The sequence below is a fragment of the Alosa sapidissima genome, chromosome 23 (assembly GCF_018492685.1).
Source record: "Alosa sapidissima isolate fAloSap1 chromosome 23, fAloSap1.pri, whole genome shotgun sequence".
Classification (NCBI taxonomy): domain Eukaryota; kingdom Metazoa; phylum Chordata; class Actinopteri; order Clupeiformes; family Clupeidae; genus Alosa; species Alosa sapidissima.
In genome coordinates this window covers 2,573,451-2,593,896 of record NC_055979.1, presented here as the reverse complement: position 1 = coordinate 2,593,896, position 20,446 = coordinate 2,573,451, and the positions used below count along the sequence as shown (strand labels likewise).

The 20,446-nt window shown below is 42.0% G+C and overlaps 1 protein-coding gene across 2 annotated transcripts in view; it reads right to left on the bottom strand.

Moving 5' to 3' along the window:
• Positions 1-20,446, bottom strand: part of LOC121698440 (protein diaphanous homolog 3-like) — a 295,588-nt gene that overhangs the window by 248,611 nt on the left and 26,531 nt on the right. For both annotated transcript variants that reach the window (XM_042080537.1, XM_042080536.1), the window contains exons 2-3: positions 16,757-16,927; positions 13,224-13,328 (exon numbers count right to left, since the gene is read on the bottom strand). In XM_042080537.1, the coding sequence (XP_041936471.1) occupies positions 13,224-13,328; positions 16,757-16,927 (276 nt within the window). The remainder of the gene's footprint in view (positions 1-13,223; positions 13,329-16,756; positions 16,928-20,446) is intronic.

The following is a 20,446-nucleotide window of genomic DNA, read 5'->3' as shown; positions in this document are numbered from 1 at the left end:
GCAGGCTACACGGTGAAGTTAATTACAGTAAATGTAACCAAAGATTCCACAGTTCGACCGAGGGTTCCAGGTGAGCAGAGAACTTGCCTCTGCAGGGCAGAAGGCTAAAACCACACACACAAACATATTCTGAAATACAACAAAGCTGAAACTCAAACAGTTCTCTCTCTCTCTCTCTCTACAGAGACACACACACACACACAGCAACACTAGTAAATAGTTGTGGTATAAGAGGGCTGGAGAAACAAACACAAAGGAAAGAGAAACAGTGAAATATAATCTAATGTAGTTTCACACTAATAATTGATGTGGTGCCTGCCAGAGGGGAAACGAATGATGGTAAATATTTTACCGGAGAACCAGCAGGGTGCTTCTGAATCTGAATCACAGAGAATAACACAACACACACACATAAAAAGACCAAAAACACACTTCCCCTCTCTCCTTCTCTGTCTAGCATACACAAACACACACACAGCCTCACAGAAAGGCAGACGTACAACTACATTGACAAATGGCACTAGAAACAAACACATATTGTGTTATGAGCTAACCTTGGCCAACCTTAGCCTCATCAAGGTTTATAATTGGTAAATGATCAGACCAAAGCCACACAAAAAAAACCACTAAACTTTGTAAGAACTTCGTACAGTCTAAACAGTCTTCACATATCATAAAAAGTGTTTCCGTATGGAAAGAACGGAGGATCACCCTAGCATTTCCAAAGGGTGTGTGTGAGCTCCAGAACATTCTCCTGTGCCAGCACGGACAGGGCTTACCCTTTTCAGCGCTCAAAGCAAATGAGTTTCAGGGTCCTGGCTGGGCTGGGAGGCAGCAGGGTAAGGCCAGTAAATACGCTTTTGATTACCCAGGGCTGACCCCAAGCAGCAGAGCCCTCAACACCCCACCGGCGCATGGAATTAAGAGTCGAGGCCACTGGCCCCTGCTCATGACAACAGACAGAGACCTGAACCAATATTGTGTGTGTGTGTGTGTGTGTGTGTGTGTGTGTGTGTGTGTGTGTGTGTGCGTCTGTGTCTGAGTGATCAAATGAAAATCCAGAGATTATTGACAATGAGTGCAGAGAGAGAGGCCAAAGAACACTGACTACTGCTGTGTGTGTGTGTGTGTGGGTGTGTGTGTGTGTGTGTGTGTGTGTGTGTTCACATGCTTGCTCATATGTCTACTGCTGGGTTTTTCATTTCAGGCTGTATAACAAAAGGCAGCTAAGCCACAGGTGTAGGTCAGGACCTCGCACTCTGATGACATTTACACAGTTTCAGCACAGCTTAGGACAATCTTTTCATCTGAAGTGTGCCTGCTCTGTCTGGGGCAGGTACGCGCACGCACACACACACACACACACACACACACACACACACACACACACACACACACACACCACATAAAATAAAGCATCTTAGCTGTGGAGGCTTTATTCTATTTTTGTGTCTTATCTGTATAATTTAAAGTGAATCTCCACAGAGTTTGCAAGTGTTTGAGTCTTAGTGTCTTCTCCGTGCATGCGAGTCGTCGGGCTCCACTAAAATTAAATGACCTTGCCATGGGACACAAGGTGAGAACCATCACAGCCCCAGGACACTCAGCCAGAGTCTAGGGGAATAAATGTGGACAAATAAAAAATGAGCCCAGGGAAGCAAGCTAAGACGTGTCGAACTAAAAAAAAAAAAAAAGTTTCCTCCACAATTATGTGACTTTGACTTGGGGGATTTACAATAAAAGCTTGCTTTGTTGCTTTCTCTTCCTCTCCATCAGGAAATATCTCTCACACACACACACACACACCAACTGGGCCAATTGAGCTGAGATGAGGAGGCAGCTTTGTTAGCTTACCCAGACACACACACAAAAGGCGGGCAATTACCTACTGGCGATGTGAACGTCAGAGGCCTGCTCAGTGTCTTACAGTAGGAGGAACTAATTGGGATGTTCTTTCACAAGGGCTGGGGGGGGGGGGGGGGGTGTACTGCACTGACAACACAGTAAAATGAAATGGCTCTTCAAACCACACTGCAATTTGGCAGAGGGAGTCATTTCAAGAAAAAAAATATTTTCAGGGAGGTCATTTCTCGATTTTTGTCATCAGTTATCTTCTCACATATCAGTTTCCATGTGCTCGCAGAGGACTGAAACAGATTGAAATGTAAAGTAAGGTAAATACATGCTGAGAAACTGTTACGGGAAAAATCAGCTCATGATAATATATTCAAGATAGTAGTTTTGTTAGAGGGGTGGGAATGGAGGTAGAAGGGTAGGAATGATGTTCCTGCTTAATTAAAGAAATGGATTTAGCTACCATATTTTAGGAACATAAAACAAATGAAAAAAAAGCTTTCAAGAAGCCTACCACTTCCACAATATTTGCAGTTGTATACTGTGGCTTTGGACGACCATACAGTGGCAAAAAAAAGGTGGTCGTTCACAAAAAAAAGTATGTGAACCCATGCTAAAGTTGACTAAAAAGAAGAATAAAAAATAATCTTTTGGAAATTGAGTTTCAAATCAAACCAGCTAATAGGCTAACTGAAATAAAACCATGCCTCTCTAGGTATGGTGAAGGGTATGTGATAATGTGGGGCTTTTTTAATTCCAAACACCAAGGGAACTTTATCAGGATGCATAGTATCCTGGATCCATGAAATAACTGGCCTTTAAAAATAAAGATCTGCCTGCCTCTATGTGAATTTAACATAGGGGTTCTTATGCCTCCTGTATTTAAAGAAGAACATTTATTTATTTACGATACATTATTCATTCACAAAGAAAATTAGTGTCTTTAAAGGTTGAATTTTTCCTCATTTTTTAATTAAGGCATTAAGATCAATTCATAAAAGATGATTTTTTTATTCCTCTTTTTAGTCAACTTTAGTGGGTGGGTTCACATACAGTATATATACAGTGGCAAGAAAAAGTATGTGTGTTTATACAACAGTTGGGTCCGGTCGAGCTATTTACCCAATTTTGATTGGACGAGAGGCATTCTATGAGTCATCACGAGTGGCTACGTCACCGCCACTCAAGACTTTTTACTGCTAGTAATCACTCCATCCATTCATAAAAAGCGTCAGCAAGAGAAATGAACGAACTAGCGAATTAAGCAATATTGCAGACAGCGACATTTTAAACATTACATTTGACATTTAAAGCAACACCAAAGAGTTTTTTGTACCTTAAAATAATGTTTCCAAAATCGTTTCATCAGCTCGTAACGGGGTGAACGGCACTTTCTGCATTCGCTTCGCGGCCCTCTATCGGCTATAACCGCACAATGTAAGTTTGCCGGATCGGGTAGCGGATCTGTAGTTCGATGGAATGAGACAATAGGGGGAACATGGAATTGACTTGCATCTGGTGTCGCAATACATCGTACTTTCATAAAATCATGCAACATATTCTACCTTGTCTGTGGACATTGTTATTTGCAAAGCTGGTGCTGGATAAACAAATAGTGCGTGTGACAGAGGAAAAGTTCTTTGGTGTTACTTTAACGAGGAGACAATGAACCACAAAGATCCCCGGGAGCGAGCAAAGGACAAACACAGAGGAGCAATGTATGAAGAGCCAGGGAATCCCCTCTGCCCCGGGGCCTCTCTGGCAAAATACCTGAAGAAAATCCCACCTCATGCAAAGGCCCTCTATCTCCAACCGAAGCGGGTTGTCTCGCCAAACGAAATCTGGTTCAACAATCTCCGTCTCGGTGCAAACCAACTTGGGCAAAGGCTGTCAAAAAGATGCTGAACTCGCTGCCAGGGAAATAATCACAGTGAGTGGGCACAGGTAAGCACGTCTCGTAAATTCACATAATGTTATTTGCAATGTTCTTGTGTCATCTAGGCAATTAGCCTAACTCTTTATTTTTTAAAAACTGTTTTCTAGATCGGAGAGCTCTCTTGCGAGCTATTGGCAACCCTCGCTGGACAGCAGAAAGCGGGGGAATCACATTTTAGGGGACCACGAACACCAGACAAAACACCCAGAACAACTGAACAACAAGTGTGCATTAATCCTGCAACCTCCACTGGCTGTGAACTGCAGACATATATCAACGGTTGCACCATCCAAACGTCTACAAGTAGCCTAGCCACACTCCGCTACAATGTGGAATGTTCATTGTCTTGCAACGCAACATTGTCAGCTCTAGCTGGAACTGTTTTTTGTGGCAAAGACGGTCGGAAAAACAAAAATTGCAAACATACAAACAAACACTCTAAAAACATACTCTGGTGTCTCTAAACTAAATTAGTTGGTAATGGAACTGTTGTATAAAAGCAATATGACACGAATGGGAGTGGGAATGTACAAGGATATTGCCACGGCTGTAATTCGGCTGTAGTTACGAGGCCGAATGCCGAGTACCGAAGGCAATTACAGCCATGGCAATATCCTTGCTTGAATGACAGTACATGGAAGTATACCTTTTGACACATATGGCACCTTTCCACACCTCAATCTATGCATATCATATGTTAATTATGTTATGTATAATTAATTAATCTTCATTACAAAGACCTCAATGATGATAGGTGTTGTGACTGCTGGTGTAGCTAAAGACAGGCGAGTTAAACAAGTAAGTGGGAGAGCAAATGAGCAACAAGTTGGGTCCGTGAGGTACCTCATGTGGAAAAAGAGACAGAGACAGATAGGGGAGTGCTGTTGGCCAGATAAATGATGAGAGAAAAAGAAAGTGAGATCATGAGAGAATGAGAGAGCGATGAACGATAAACAGAAGCATTGAGACGACCAGGTGAAAGGGAGGTGAGGCCGTTCCTCTCTTGTGTAAACATCCGAACATAAACACACACACACACACACACACACACACACACACAACTGACACACTCTCATCTGTGCTCACACTGCTAACTGCATCCATCTTCATCCACTCTGGCAGTTCCTGCTGAGACCAACTCAGAGGGGAAGACACTTGGGTAGGCAGAAGGGGAGAGAGGAGCATGGTTGGAGGACGAGTGAAAAGAGACAGGAGACAGAGAGAGAGAAAGAAAGAGAAGGGAAGAGAGAGATGACAGACAGAGAGAAATAGAGCAAAATAGAACAGAAATGGACAAAGATGATGACATAATAGGGGGGAACATGGAAATTGACAATTTTCATACACGTGACGACTAATAATTGTTGATTTTGAAAAGATCAGAAAAACAGCTTTGTCAATTGCATGTACCACATGTGAGCCCAGCACACATCTCTCTTTTCCTGCCAGTGGCACATATGGGTAGATGAGGTAGCTTTTGTCTGTTGAGCTCAAATATCAACAACCATTTGTGAAACCCAACCCAAACAGCACACTGTGCGCAGACTGTATGATTTTGGTAACTCAAAGGTAACTTGGTCAGATTTTATTGCTTATAGTCACATTGAGTATGCCCAATCTCACACCATCTCAGAAGATAAGCAGCATCAGACTTGGTTAACACTTGGATGGGAGATGCATATACAACCCTGCATATAAACCCTACAGTAAACAACCATGTCAAAATTAAAAAAGAAAACTAAAAAAAAGCATAATCTTTGCTTGACATTGAGTTTTTGGGACATTTACAGTAATACAGCAGAAAAAGAAAAAACAATAAGGATATCAAAATGTAAGTCAAAATGAGAGTGAGTGAGTGAGTGAGTTAGACAGAGAGAGAAAAACAGAGAGAGAGAGAAAGAGAGGTAGAGAAAAAGTGTGACAGACAGGAGAGTTATGTATATGCTGCTGGTGTGGAGGAGTGCATAGAATATTTCAGGGGTGTCTGGATCACAGAGCATTTTAAACTCCCCTCATCCATTACAGGCCTTCACCTGCAAAAGGCCTGGATCAATTCGCCTCAGTCCAATGCTGCCTGCATCTCAATCAAACTTATTCTACTCAGCCCCCTGTCAGTCTGCCTTACACATGTATACACACACACACACACACACACACACACACACACACACACACACACACACACACAAAACAAATCTACCCCAAACATAAGCACGCTGCATTAGAATGTGTATTTGTGAGTGAGTGAGTGAGTGAGTCCTCATCCCAACCCTAAACCTCCGTCTCTCTGGCAAAGCGCTCCGGGTGATGAAGGCTGTGAGTGAGTGAGTAAAAGAAAGAAAGAAAGAAAGAAAGAAAGAAAGAAAGAAAGAAAGAAGAAAAGAAAGAAAAGAGAGAGGAAGAGATAAATAATCTGCATGGCAGGAGGACAGTGTGGTGTGAGTGGGCGTGTCCAGGTGTGGATGTCTGAATGTCTGAGTTTCAACAGGACATCAATATGAAATCCATATTGGAACAAACGCATGCTGGTCCTCTGCACCAGTCCTCATCCCAACCCTGAGCCTCCGTCTCTGTGGCAAAGCGCTCCGGGTGATGAAGGCTGTTATTTCAAAAAGAGGACAGCACAGGAGTCGAGGTCACAATGTGGCGCCTTTGCTGCAGGGCAAACCTATTTTTTGCCCCTCACCGATTATGAAGGGAGCATTTATATTAAGCCATTCAAATGAGATTTTTTTTTTTCAGCGACAATCATTTCAATGCCAAAGTTTCGACTCCACATCAAAATGAATGACAGAGGAAGGGGGGTGAGAGTGGAAGTGAGTGGGAGTGAGGGGAAGCGGGGAGAAAAAAAGGAGAAAAGAGTGCAAAGGAGTGAGTGAGGCTGGTGGGCTAACCCTTCATCATACCCAACCTTAACTAGGAGAATGTAAGAATTTAACCTTGGTAAAAAAACTATGTGTGGAAGCACAGCCGGCTATGCAAATCAATGAGAACCAGGGAAATAACCTCATACTTAACTGACTCCAACAAACACTGCTACTCCACTATTTCACTGTAATCTACAGCAGGCAGATAATTAAAGATAAATATACAACAGAAATAAAGTAGTGCCTCTAGATTCAAAAGAGATTTTCCTAAAGCCAGTTAGAAAACAGAGCTGGTAACAATTGTTTTAAGTGATTCAGCTGTGGACAGGCTGCCGCTTGATCTTACGTTTGATCTTTTGTTTGTTTCACAAGGAGTAACTTAGGTTGGAGGAACTGCATAAAGGAACAGCACCACCACCACCAGACCACACACACACACACACACAGAAATACACAAAGCACAACACAATTATCAGCCAAAAAGGATCAGACACACATGTGAGAATAACACAAGCACATGTGCATTCAAGACAAGCCCCTACACACACACACACACACACACTTGATTTATTACTCCTGTCGATCTGGCACAGTGTGTTTACTTTTTCCACCCAGTGCATACGAAAACAGCCACTCCGAGGAGCTCCCGGTCACCAACCTGTCAGAACGTGGGAACGCTCAGTGCAGCACACCTATGCCTTGACGTATGCACTCCTGTATATTTACTTGCATAGCCACACATGCTCACATGGCTGAGCGGTTATGACTTTAAGAGAGCCCAACATGCATGTGCAGGCTGTGCATATGCTTTAGCTTTGGAAGTGAATGACCACCGCAGGGTTAGCGGTTACTCTCATCACTGAAGATGAAACGTAGCTTTAGTCTGCCTGGATATTTTCCGTTGCTGTAGTTTTAATGTGACTGAGCACTTCATTGGATATTTCATTGGATATTTGATATAGGTCTGTGAATGAGGGGCTTAATTATGTTGTTTTTATGTGCTTTTTTTTTTTTCAACAATGTCCACTGCCGCAGGGTGCATAGCTTTCATGTTGGTCTCCTTTAGCACTCAGGCAGGTGAGACTGATGTGATTTATGAAGTAGATCACCATACTGAATCTGTGCACTGCCTAGTTGCAAGATCTTAAAACTAATTAACTATATGCAGCAGTACATGATGCAACATAGTAGGTGGTGAGTTTTTATTATATTACTGTATATGCTCATCATTTTTACAAAGATTGACAGATTGACGTATATAATAATAAAGATTTAATATGGTTTAAGAAAGATGTGTAAAGGAAAAACCAGAAAGGTCGGCGTCTGCGCCTACACTTTTGACCCGTGTATTGCTTGGTGCGTCCGCTCCCAAAAAGTAGTGATCGCTTAGGGTAATGAAACAAGGAGGCGCACACAAGGCTTGTGTGGAAAAATGTGTATTATAGCCAAAAAGTTACAAAAGAAGTCAGAGGCTAAAACTGGAGCAACAAAAGACGTTTCGGACCTAGTCCATTTTCAATTTCTCCAGTAGGAAGCGCGTGGCAGGTTTTCCGGTGTTATATAGGGTGACGTGTCAGTTCAGGAGCTCCCCGTTCACCATAAGGTGGAACACCATTAAGAGGACCTGGGTAGTTCCCATTACCTAATGAATAAATAAATAAACAGATACATTTCTAGAGATCACAATGTGCAGATATACATATGAGAAATAACATGAAAATTATTATAAAGCATTTGAAGCATTTGAGCAACTTTTTGTAACCTTGTTGACAGAGACATTGAAAACATCATTCTTGATGCCGATGGTAAAAGCCACGGGAACCAAGAAAGACAGCTCCTCACTCGATTGGGCAAAAGACCAGACGTGGTATGGAAACCGGCTGATAAAGGTGGTGGTATTGCACTGATGGACAGGGATGAGTACAGAACTGAAATTGCATCACAGCTCTCCAATAACAGATGCTACGTTAAATTGTCTAAAAATCAAACCCCTGACTTTAAGAAAGAGATTGACAATTTTCTTAACGACTCCCTCGATAAAGGTCACATCAGTCAAACTGAACTGAGATTTCTCACCACTAATCACCCTGTGACTCCTGTGATATACATCCTGCCAAAGGTGCACAAAACATTAGTCAAGCCTCCAGGGCGCCCAATTGTTGCGTGTAATGACAGCCTCATGGAGCCTCTATCATTATATGTTGACCGCATTTTAAGACTCTTAGACCATATCTACGCGACACCAATGACTTCATCGAACAGCTTTCCAATGCCCAAATTAATTGTGACACTGACAACATGTTCTTGACCACCATGGATGTAGTTTCACTATATACGAACATCCCGCATGATAAGGGCATTATTTCCATTGAGCACTTCCTGAACCAACGAACTGATTCACAACCCCACGCAGTTTTTGGTTGATATGGTCCATTTACTTTTGCATAAGAACTTTTTTCTGTTTGAGAATCAGTTCTACTTACAAACACAAGGGGCAGCAATGGGTTCGAGATTTTCCCCAGATTATGCATGTCTTTTTATGGGCTACTTGGAGGAGAGATACATTTGGAACAACAATCCCTTTTTTGAAAACATTGTGTTATGGAAGAGATTTGTGGATGACGTATTTTGCCTGTTTAAGGGCCCTTTGGAAACCTTTAATGACTTTGTAACATATCTCAACAACATGGTACACTCCATCAAATTCAATATAGTCATTGACAAAAAGTCTGTGTCTTTCCTGGATACTGTTGTACACCTCGAAGGGCGCAATATATGGACGACGCTCTACACGAAGCCAACCGATAAGAACAGCATCTTACACGCCACCAGTGCGCACCCACCTGCCTTGAAACGTGGCTTACCCTACACGCAGTTCCTCAGAGCTAAATGCATATGCACCAACACATCAGATTTCAATTTGGAAATAACCAGGATGTACAAACAGTTTAGTTTGAGGGGATATCACAGTACATGCCTAAACGAAGCTCTAGATAAGGTGCTCCGCACCTCAACCCCCCCAAAAAGAGACAAGCGCTCCTCCATGGTCTGTACCACTACGTACAGCAAGCACAGCGCGCAGATCAAGGAGGCTGTCAAAAAACACTGGCACGTTCTTAGCAGTGATGACACATGCCGTGCCCTTTTCCCAGACCCGCCCCTTTTTGCCCATCACAGGGCTAGGAACATAAGAGACTTCTTGGTCAAGGCTGACAACTTTAATGCACGCAGCGGTGTCGAACGATTAAGCAGGGCCACAGGCAGCGGTGTCGAGCGATTAAGCAGGGCCACAGGCTTCCACCCGTGTCGTTCATGCGCCGCTTGCCACAATAACTCAATTAAGAAAAATACCGTCATTGGTTCTGTTACCAACAAAACATACAAACTGAAGCAATTCACGACCTGCTCCACCCGAAATGTTGTCTATCTAATCACATGCACATGTAAAAAACAATATGTGGGAAAGACTAACAGACAAGTGAAGACATGCATCATCGAACACAACAGTGCCATTAGGCGCAAGGACGAAAAGTGGCCAGTGGCACGGCATTTCAATGAAGCGGGCCATCCTGTGTCCTCTCTCGCATATACTGTGCTTGAACACATCACACCTGCACGTAGGGGAGGGGATATGGAAAAAAGATTACTCCAGAGAGAGTGCTTCTGGATTTTTACATTGAAAACGGTCCATCCTTTGGGGATGAATGAAGAACTGGCTCTTTCTTGCTTTCTATAACCTCTTAATGTATAATCATTCAAATGCTTTATAATAATTTTCATGTTATTTCTCATATGTATATCTGCACATTGTGATCTCTAGAAATGTATCTGTTTATTTATTTATTCATTAGGTAATGGGAACTACCCAGGTCCTCTTAATGGTGTTCTACCTTATGGTGAACGGGGAGCTCCTGAACTGACACGTCACCCTATAGAACACCGTAAAACCTGCCACGCGCTTCCTACTGGAGACATTGAAAATGGACTAGGTCCGAAACGTCTGTTGCTCCAGTTTTAGCCTCTGACTTCTTTTGTAACTTTTCGGCTATAATACACATTTTTCCACACAAGCCTTGTGTGCGCCTCCTTGTTTCATTAAGAAAGATGTGTGAAATTACTAATTAGTGTGTGCTCCCATTTACTGACTTTTCTGGGCAAACAGTAATGTTATGACAGTAAGTGCTCATATCAAAAAAGTAAGGATGATGGTCACTACATGTAAAGTAGGCCTACTGACTTTTGTGTATTAGGCTACTTTTCTCCTCAACCTGGTTTTGGCGGAAGCCTGAAGTTTCAGGGAAAAACCTATTAATATTTTAATTAAAAACCACAAAATGAACAACATTTCAAAATATGTGTGCTAGTTTGCATGCACGCACACAAACACAGGCAATGTAGGCGGTTCTATGCTGCGTTAAACATTTAAATACCATGTCCCTCTGTAGCTAAAGGCACAAACATCAGAGACAAGATGTGTGTCAATGTGGAACCCCAGGGGTCAATGTCTACTTTTTTTAGGAACATGATGTTCCATACAACAGACAGCCAAGTAAAATATCCCTCTCTCTCTCACACACACACACACACATTATTTTGTTCTTTTCCATCCCTCTCTGATGAGAGAAAACTATACATGCACACAAACAATTAGTGGTCAAAATAAACCAAGGCGAAAGGCAAAAGGACACTAAAGTGGCTACTGAAAGCTGGATAACACTTGTCTGACAGCATAGTTAATATTAGGCTAGGCAACTGCAGTTAACTCACCTTGTTATCATTTGTTACAATGAAGCATTTCCCAGCAAGGCAGACATGCGATAAATCTTGACATTTATACTGTTTTTATATTTATATATATATATATATATATATATATATATATATATATAAGTTCTCAAAATCAAGAAATATACACACACGCAAACAGGATTATCTAAAATGTTGATGTGCTAAAATAATTAAATGTGTAGGCACCATGAGAATGTGTGTGAGAGAGTGAGTGTGTGCATGTGTGTGTGTGTGTGTGGTGGGGGGGTGCAGTTCAATAATTAAATGCTTTCCTTGCGATGCCCCTCAATCACATGGCTCAACAGTGAGCAAGCCTACCACCAGCCAAGAACAAGATTAGATAGCAGAATTAATTGAGGTGCAAACCATGAATTTTCCGAACAAACAGGTATGAATGTAAGCCTTCATTTCTGCGCATACAGTGCCTGTAAAGTGATCAGAACTAGGGGTGTGTGTGTGTGTGTGTGTGTGTGTGTGTGTGTGTGTGTGTGTGTGTGTGTGTGTGTGTGTGGTGTCCTCATGTACAGTATATTGAGGTATGAGGGTAAGTAGGTGGCTGGTTTAGCAGACGGCAGAAGAGCAGAAGTGAGAAGGACACCATTTTGATAACCCTGGGGTCAAAATTAACAAGGGTCAGAGTAAAAGGATGGTAATTAGATTTCATTACATGTATGTAAGGTATACAAAACATTCAATGAGAGACATATAAAAATTATCCCACAACCCTTCGATTATTATGCTTTTATTATTATGCCATTAATTTGACCTGAGTCAAAGGCAAATGAACTAATTGACCTACGACTTCATCTCAATGACTTTAAATGCACAATTCATATCCATTATAATACATAAAACATACCTTCACTATGTTCTTCAGCAGCAGAGGCTGCTTATTTTACTTTGATACTTATTAATTGTCATAATTAGCCAATAGGTTGGGGTCTAATTGAGACTGAGGGAGACCAAAACCTCAGTGCGGCCCTACCTTGTCGATACACTCCACCGATCACACACACCATAACTGCATAACTCTTGTAGTGCTGGATATCAACCTGGATATCTGATTTAGAACCTGGGGGGGGGGGGGACTCACCAAGTCACTTAGGGCTGACAAATCTGTCTATTTTTCTTGTCTTAATTTCATAACATTCTAGTGGATCAACAGCCTGGAAAAACCTTCTGTTAGCCGGGCATAGCTGACTATAAGGCCATCAATCAACATCTACATTTAATTGACATCTAATCTGTCAACGTTCATGACTAGAGAGGTTGTTCATAATCACTGCGAAGATGATATTGACATGTGGTGCTCTTTGGGATTCAGAGTGGAATGTAGAGAGAGGAGACTGAGGAGAAAGTCATGTGTGTCAGTCTTTCGTTAAGAGGTTACCACTTTTAAAAAAGCTCTGCCTTTGAATGCAACCGTTCCTCTGACAAACACTGTAGAAGGAAAATTTCCAAATATCGCAAATCAGTCTGAGTGAAGAGCAGACTCCACCCACCCCAAAACCTATGGGAGAGATTTGAGTCAGCACTGAGAGAGAAGGAAAAGGGAGACTTAAGTTGACTCATGGCAACTGCCAGGCAATGTTACAGGCCAGTGTTGATTGAGCACTTTACTTCTAATATTAGGCAATACATTTTGCAGGCAACTTGTCCCGATCACCTGATCAGAAAATTAGGAACCCATCATGCTCATGTCCAACAACATTGTTAAAGAAGTTGTCCCAAGCATCATCACCTTTAGACCACTGATAAAGCTGAAAGCCTCCACTTACCGTTTTGGCAGCAGTCATGATGTACTGGATGACCATCTCTCGCTTAGTGTTCAAGTCCTTCTCCCGCAGAGGGGCTTTCTTATCCTCATTCAGGTTCATGTCCTCCTAAAAGCACGGAGAAAGAACACAGGTACATGAAGGGAGCAGTGCAGAACATGGCAGAGACATCTTATGCTAAGAACAGTTTGAAGTTTCCCAACAAGTCTTAACCTGTTAAGCTAATTTTTAATGCATTTTTTCCCCCTAAAGAAGCAGAGAGTGAAAGCTTGACCAAGAGAAGTTTTCACCCTTGCGCTTTCACCCTCGTCAAAACACAGCCCTCAACTAGGAACACTCAGGGATCATCTTAGTAAAGGCACAAAAGGAAAGATTCCTTCTACTCATTTTGCAACTGTAGATATTTAATGATGATATTCAAAGGAAGGCACAGGTAGATGCCTCAGTAAGACTCTGTACATGCTTGTCAGCAGGGGACAATATAAGAGAAAGTGGAACGATAAATTAGAAATAAGAGAAGGGGGGGGGGGGGGGGGGGTTATGTGTATAGAAATTCTAAATGAGCTTTGAATCAATCTGATGGGACAGTTATCAAAGAAATAGCCCTGGTATCAACAAATCAAAGGGGGACATGTTCCAGGGCTGATGAACACTGTTGCATATCTCTCTGTATGCAAGGTGAAGCTGAAGGTGATGGTGTAAGAAAAAGAAAAAGAAAAAAATGGAAAAAAAGGCACTGGAGAAGTGTGGGTTGTGCAGCCCAAGTTCAGCCTATTTAATCTCCTGTTAGAGGAATGACTTATTGATGAACACACGTTCCACAGGCTGCTTTACTCGTTTCACTTTTCTCTCAATCTATGTTTGGTTAGTTTGACTTTTCCATCGTGAACTCCTCTCACAGAAAAAGGTCAAGCAATACACACATTGATCTATACTGAAATGTCAGGAGATCACTCGAGTCTACAAACACAGCTTTTAAAAAGAACATGATTTTCCACAGAATCTCAGCTGATGGTTCGGGCGAGTGGGCTGGAGGAGACATCAGGAAAACAAAATGGTTTTGTACAGGCGCTCGGTGTGGGCCAGGGCTAGAGGGCAGCCCCCTGCAGAGGGTTCTGGCAGTGGGGAGCTTGCTCAGGCTCATTATGGGAGCTCAATGCATCCTTCCTCCTGGTCTCCAACAAATCTCCTCCAGTTGAGGGCAGAGGACCAACCAGCTACGCAGGACACACTCCTCACTGCTGACCAACTGCAGATGGGAGTGTCTTGAAAAATATTTACCTTTAAGGGCTTCTCTGTATTAGCTCTGTGTATTTTGTTCATTAAATGCCATATTCCTGTATCGATTTTTCAGTTAATCAAGGAACTGATGGTTTGTTGTTGCATTTGACTTATATAAAACTGCTTTTGCAGACCCTCAGTTAAACCATTTTAAAAGGTATCCTACGCAAGATTTTGTGGTATAATGGATTTAGGAATATTAAGGGAAAAGCTGGCGGCACTAGTGATGAGAAAAAGAAAGAAGTCCTCATCTCCATTTACGAGTCTAAATGCAGTCAATGCAAGAGTCTAAGTTCGAGTCATCAGTGCCCCAAGTCTGAGTCAAGTCAAGAGTCCTTAAATTTAGGGTTTGAGTCGGAGTCCGAGTCCATGACTCGAGTACTACAAGCCTGCTAAGCCACTGTAGGGTGAACCCAGTAGCAAAAGAAGAAAAGAGAGAAACTGCATTGAGAACCTTTAATGTTTGTCTGCATAAGCTATGAAAAACATAAACCCTTCATTGAAGATAATAAATACACTCCCTACGGACACAAAAATACAGATCAGATATCAACTGGCAAAGAATTACTGTCTTGAAGTAGACACAGTCCGAGTCCACAACCAGAATCCTCATATCAGAATGAAGAAGTCTTGGTGAGAGTCCAAGAATGACAATGTGAAATGTTTTTGACAATAAGTGTGCAGATAGGGAAAGCATGTCAGCAAAAAAAATTGGAATCGCTCACCACTCTCTCCTCACTCGCTCTTTCTTTTTTTTCCCACCAACCACACATTTGATGTGTTTTTTTTCCTTTAAGTCAGGTGTTGCATTTTACCGGTGGGGTGTTTAGTGTTGGGGTGGGGGTTTAAGATGAGGAAGAGAGGAGGCAAGCAAAGAAGGGACAGAGGCATCCGTTATCCACAGGGCTCCCGTCACCTCGGCAGGCACCAGCCTCTGCGCCTGTGTGACTAACGACACCAGCGCTGCCCACGTTAGGACATATCCCAGTATTCCCTGAGCTTCTCCCTCAAATCCTGAACACTATTCATGCCAGAGCAGCACACAGGGTCATGGTATGAGTGTGTGTGCCTGTGTGTGCTTTATCTTTCTTCATGGAGAAAGTCTCATGTCTTAAGGCTTTCACAGAAAACTGTGGAGACAGAAAGAGAGAGACGGATAGATAGGGAGAGAGAGATAGATAGGGAGAGATAGGCTGCATGTCCGTGCGATGTTTACTCTTCACAGCTTTTAAAACTAGAAACCACACCAAAAGGAGACTGCATGTCTCCAGTACAACCCAGCATTCTAAAAGTAAAGGGGTAGACTGTGTAAGCTGAACAAAATACAGCCAAGGAGGGAACAAGGGGGGAGGGAAGTAGAGAGAGAGGGAGAGGGAGAGAGAAAGAGAGATAGAAAGCCAACACTGCAAAAATGGCAACAAAAGTGAATGTTGAACAAAGCACTTCACCAGACAGTGTCTAATGTGCTTGCAGGTGCAGCGTTTTTCATCTTAACCTTTACTGCCCTTTGGAACGAGAACCTTTTTTTCTTCCTCAAGGAGTCATCAAAACAGTGCCGGACACACAACAGCACCAATGAAAAAAAGGATACAATAGATGAGCAATTTTCACTTTAAGCAGACCCACACTGACTCATGTACACCCATAATAAAATATTTCAAGACTTGGTCTTTGGAGATATTATTAGTGTGTACAAGTGCCTAGCGCACAAACACACAAACACACCCACAGCCTCGCTCCCATATCCAGTGATATCCATATCTTTCTCCCTGGTGCATCCTTCTAAGCAAAAGGTATGAAATATTATAAACAAACAGAAAGAACAGACAACGAGATGGGAAAAATTGGCCCCACATCTATTGATTACAAACTACCCTTCTACACATTAAATGTGAAAACAGAATTCTTGTTAGGAAAGACTCAAAATCAATGAATAAATCTTCAATCACAGACATTGGCGAAGAGATAATATACCATTCTCTAGTTCAGATCCAGTCTCATTTTGCTGGCCTGATAACATTGGCATTGTACAACCCTTGATTTATCCTACAGTTACATGAGAACTAAAGATACATGGAAACCAAAGCATAATATCTTTAAAGTTTATGGAAATTACTGAGGACATTCATTTAATCAGATGCTGTAAAAGGCTTGGAAGAGCGTCCGCTGTTCTGACAATTTAATAAACTTTTTTCTTTTCTTTTTGTCCATAAATATGTGGCTTCTAGAGTTGTGTTGTGCTGTTATATTCATACCATCATTTTCTCGAAGAGGGCCAAGATCTCCTTCTCAGAGGTGATTTTGGAGGACAGTTCTTCAAACTCAGCAGAAGTGGAGCAATCAGAGGATGAGGAGGGCTTGAAGTGTGACAGGTGGGGACGCTCCTTCTTGCTACCCGGAATGCGGATGCTGGCAAAGCGGTCCAGCTATATGAGAGAAAGAGAGAGAGAGTAAAAGAGAGAAGGGGCAGAAAGAGAGGGTGCTTTTGTATTATGTCTGCCACAACAGCACCAGAAGCCATGTACAATCCTAATCAGATCTTGCCATAGGAATTATTTGTATCATCATCATCACCATCATCTGTCTTCTTTATCATATCCTCACAGATGCTTTCAGCCTCACCAATGCATCACTGGCAACCATGACCACAAACATTGAACTGGCTGAGGCAAAATCCAGCCATGACAATTCTGTCTCGGGCAACTCATGGTGGTGTAATGAGACGTGTTCTGATTAAAAGTGAGGTTCCATATTCTGAACCGGAACACAACATCAATTCAGCGATTTCTCATTGCTGGGGAGGAGGGGCCTGACATCAAAGATAATGCTCCTCTAATTGGATTAGATTTGTTGGGAGTGTATAATCTATCACGGCTGATTGGCTGTAGGGGGTTTGTTTGGGAGATGAGGGGAGAGAGAAGTGAGATCATTGGAAGCATGATTAGGTGTTCAATTTCAAAGCTCTCCGAGTGTCTCTACGGCTGACAGACGTGAAAAGGAGGAAGAGGAAGAAGAGGACGAAGGAACAACTTATCTAGCTTCAGACTTCCCACTGTGACTTATCAGGCCCGCAGACAGAGAGACCACCACGATAAAAGATAATTAGAAATGACAGAAAAAGACAGATCTAAAGTCATCCTTTTACATTTGGGGCAACCTGTTGAAATTCAGTACCATAAACATCCTGCTGATATTCTTCCTGTATGACCCTATGTACTGTAGGTACAACTACCGGTCTCGCAGAGCTGTCTGTCCATTATACTGTCTGCCTGACCATCTGCCCTTTCTGCCACCCAACCTTCCTCTATATCTGTCTACCACCTGCTAGGCTGTGTGTGTACCTATCTGCCTATCAGCCTTGTTGTTCGTCTCTCCCGGTCTCCCCCTTTGATGTTGGATAACAAGTGAATCAGACACGGCTTTCACACCTCTCCATCTACCATAATCACTCCAGCAGCCCCTGTTCCTTCCTCCTCTCTATCTGCAATTTACACCTTGAACTGAAACAAACATACAACAACACACACATAGTGAAAGAATCACACACAACCACCAAATTCTGTCCTTTCCCACCCAGCAGCCAATTCTACTCACATCTTTCGTCTCACTACAAACAAAATGTACATGTGGACATATCCACACCTGTATGTAAAAACTCATCAATAGCTCCATTAAGCCTCACACTCAAGTCTACCATCCTCCCTCACTCTTCTTCCTTTCATCCTCTCCTTCGTGCGCCTGGCTCCAGTATGGGTGTGTGTGTGTGTGTGTGTGTGTGTGTGTGTGTGTGTGTGTGTGTGTGGGTGTGTGTGTGTGTGTGTGGCAGTTGGGAGATTTTTTTGTGTGTTTCATGTGTTGTGGGTTCCATCTGTCTATAGAATACTTTGAGCACTGTTTCAGTGCATGTTAGTGTGTGTATCCTTAGGCATGTGGGGGTCTGCAGTGTTTCCCCTACAATGTATTCATCAGCGGTGCAGCGCCGCTCCTGGAATTCAAGCGCCACTGCAAAAAAAGTTGCCTAATTTAAAAAAAAAAACTAAAAAAAAAAAACATGCAAGTGAACTTCAGGAACAGCTGCCGTTCGTTCAGGTTTGATATCAACAAATAATAGTAGGCTAAAGTTGAAGGCGCAGTCAGGGATTCCACAGGAGATCATGGTTGTTTGTGTTTATGTTTAAGTTTATTAGCAGACGCAATTTTGTGCAAAAAAAAACGTAGCCTACATTATGTTAACCAAGGAACCAAGTTAAACACGCCAGCGAGGTAGCTCGCCCCTACCTTCAGTAGCCTATTCCCAGATAAATTCCACTCATTGTTTCGTTTTTGTTTGTGATACAGGCAATGCTTTCAAGCCCTGTGTTGCTAACATACCTAGGCTGTGAAACTAAGGTCTAGCTAGCCTATTGGTGGGTTTAATTGAATTTGAGTAATAGGATACGCAACCATTTACATCTGGAGATAGTTTGGAATTCCTGTAGAGCTCACAAAGATTATAGAAATGATACAAGACACTTATCTCCTATAATCCAAGATAGATTTTCTTCGAGTTTTTGAGCATTTATTTTACCAAATGACATGGAAAACATAATTAATTTCATCCACATATTCTTATGCACCATGCACAACAACGCTGCTAAGTTAGCTTAAAACCCTGAGAATCAAGCAAGCCCCACGGGCCGTCACGGCCTTAAAGTGACAGGCACTCAATTTGACTTGCATAGCACCAATAGTGTAATGACATGAAAGAGAAGTCTATATAGTTTATACAGTGTTGTGCAAAAGTTGACACCCATGTTGAAATTGACTAAAGGGAGGAATAAAAAACATATTTTGCCTTTTGTCTTAATGCCTTAATTAAAAAAAAATAGGACATCAATTATTTTTGAATGTATCATGTATCGTAAATAATTCTAATAATAGTTTAGTGGCTTAGCCTACAGTGGCTAATTACTAATAATGTAAATGAAAAAGGTGAAAGAAAAACATGAATAATCCTGTTCAAGTACTGCAATAATCATGCTTTGTAAATGCTTGTGTTGATGGTTGTCATAATTTGTAACACTCAATCTGTCCATTTCTTTCACAAAATCCACCAGAAGTCACCATTTAAGGAGTCATTTTTTAAGAAGTCACCATTTAAGGAGTCATTTTTCCTTTTTTTTGTGGGGGGGGTCCTACGATCAACAGCACCGCTGCTGGAAAAATTTCTAGGGGAAACACTGGTCTGTAATTCTAAATAGGTGTAGGTTGTAGGTATTAACTTGTAGGTAGGTAGGTTGGTAGGTAGGTAGGTAGGTACGTAGGTAGGTGTGTGTGTGTGTGTGTGTGTGTGTGTGTGTGTGTGACAGTCCAACGTGTAAAGTTCAAAAATTATGTCAATTCACTGTCCAAAACGGGATGTTTTACATGAGAGCACAAAAAAAAATGAGCAAGCAAAGAGATGCACACGACCAGAACATGACCAAAAGGGAAAGGTCTGGACCTTTTCAATTCTTCATGCGACAGATAAGATGGTGAAGGATGCAGCACCCTCATCATGCGTTTCCATGCATGCCTTGTTAACTGAACTAAACATTTGCCTGAACCAAAACAGGCATGAAATAGGCTACCATTTCAGTCAGACATAATCTGCAGGTGTGTATGTGAGTGTGTGCAGATCGGAGCGAGTGAGTGTGTGTGTGTGTGTGTGTGTATAAGTGAATAAATGAGTGAGTGGGTGGGCATGGCAAAGAATGAATGGATGCATGAATGAACGTATGAATGAATGAATGAATGAGCAAAGAAATGATTTAGAGAACGAATAAGTGAATCCACAATTAGTATAAAAATCCACTGCAAAATTACAACTTCATCCATTTAACAAAATTGCTGGACAGCCCTTGCTTAAGACATCTGTTTCCTTTAGTTTTGCTTGCTGTCAAATAGTGACTATGTATTGAGTGCTC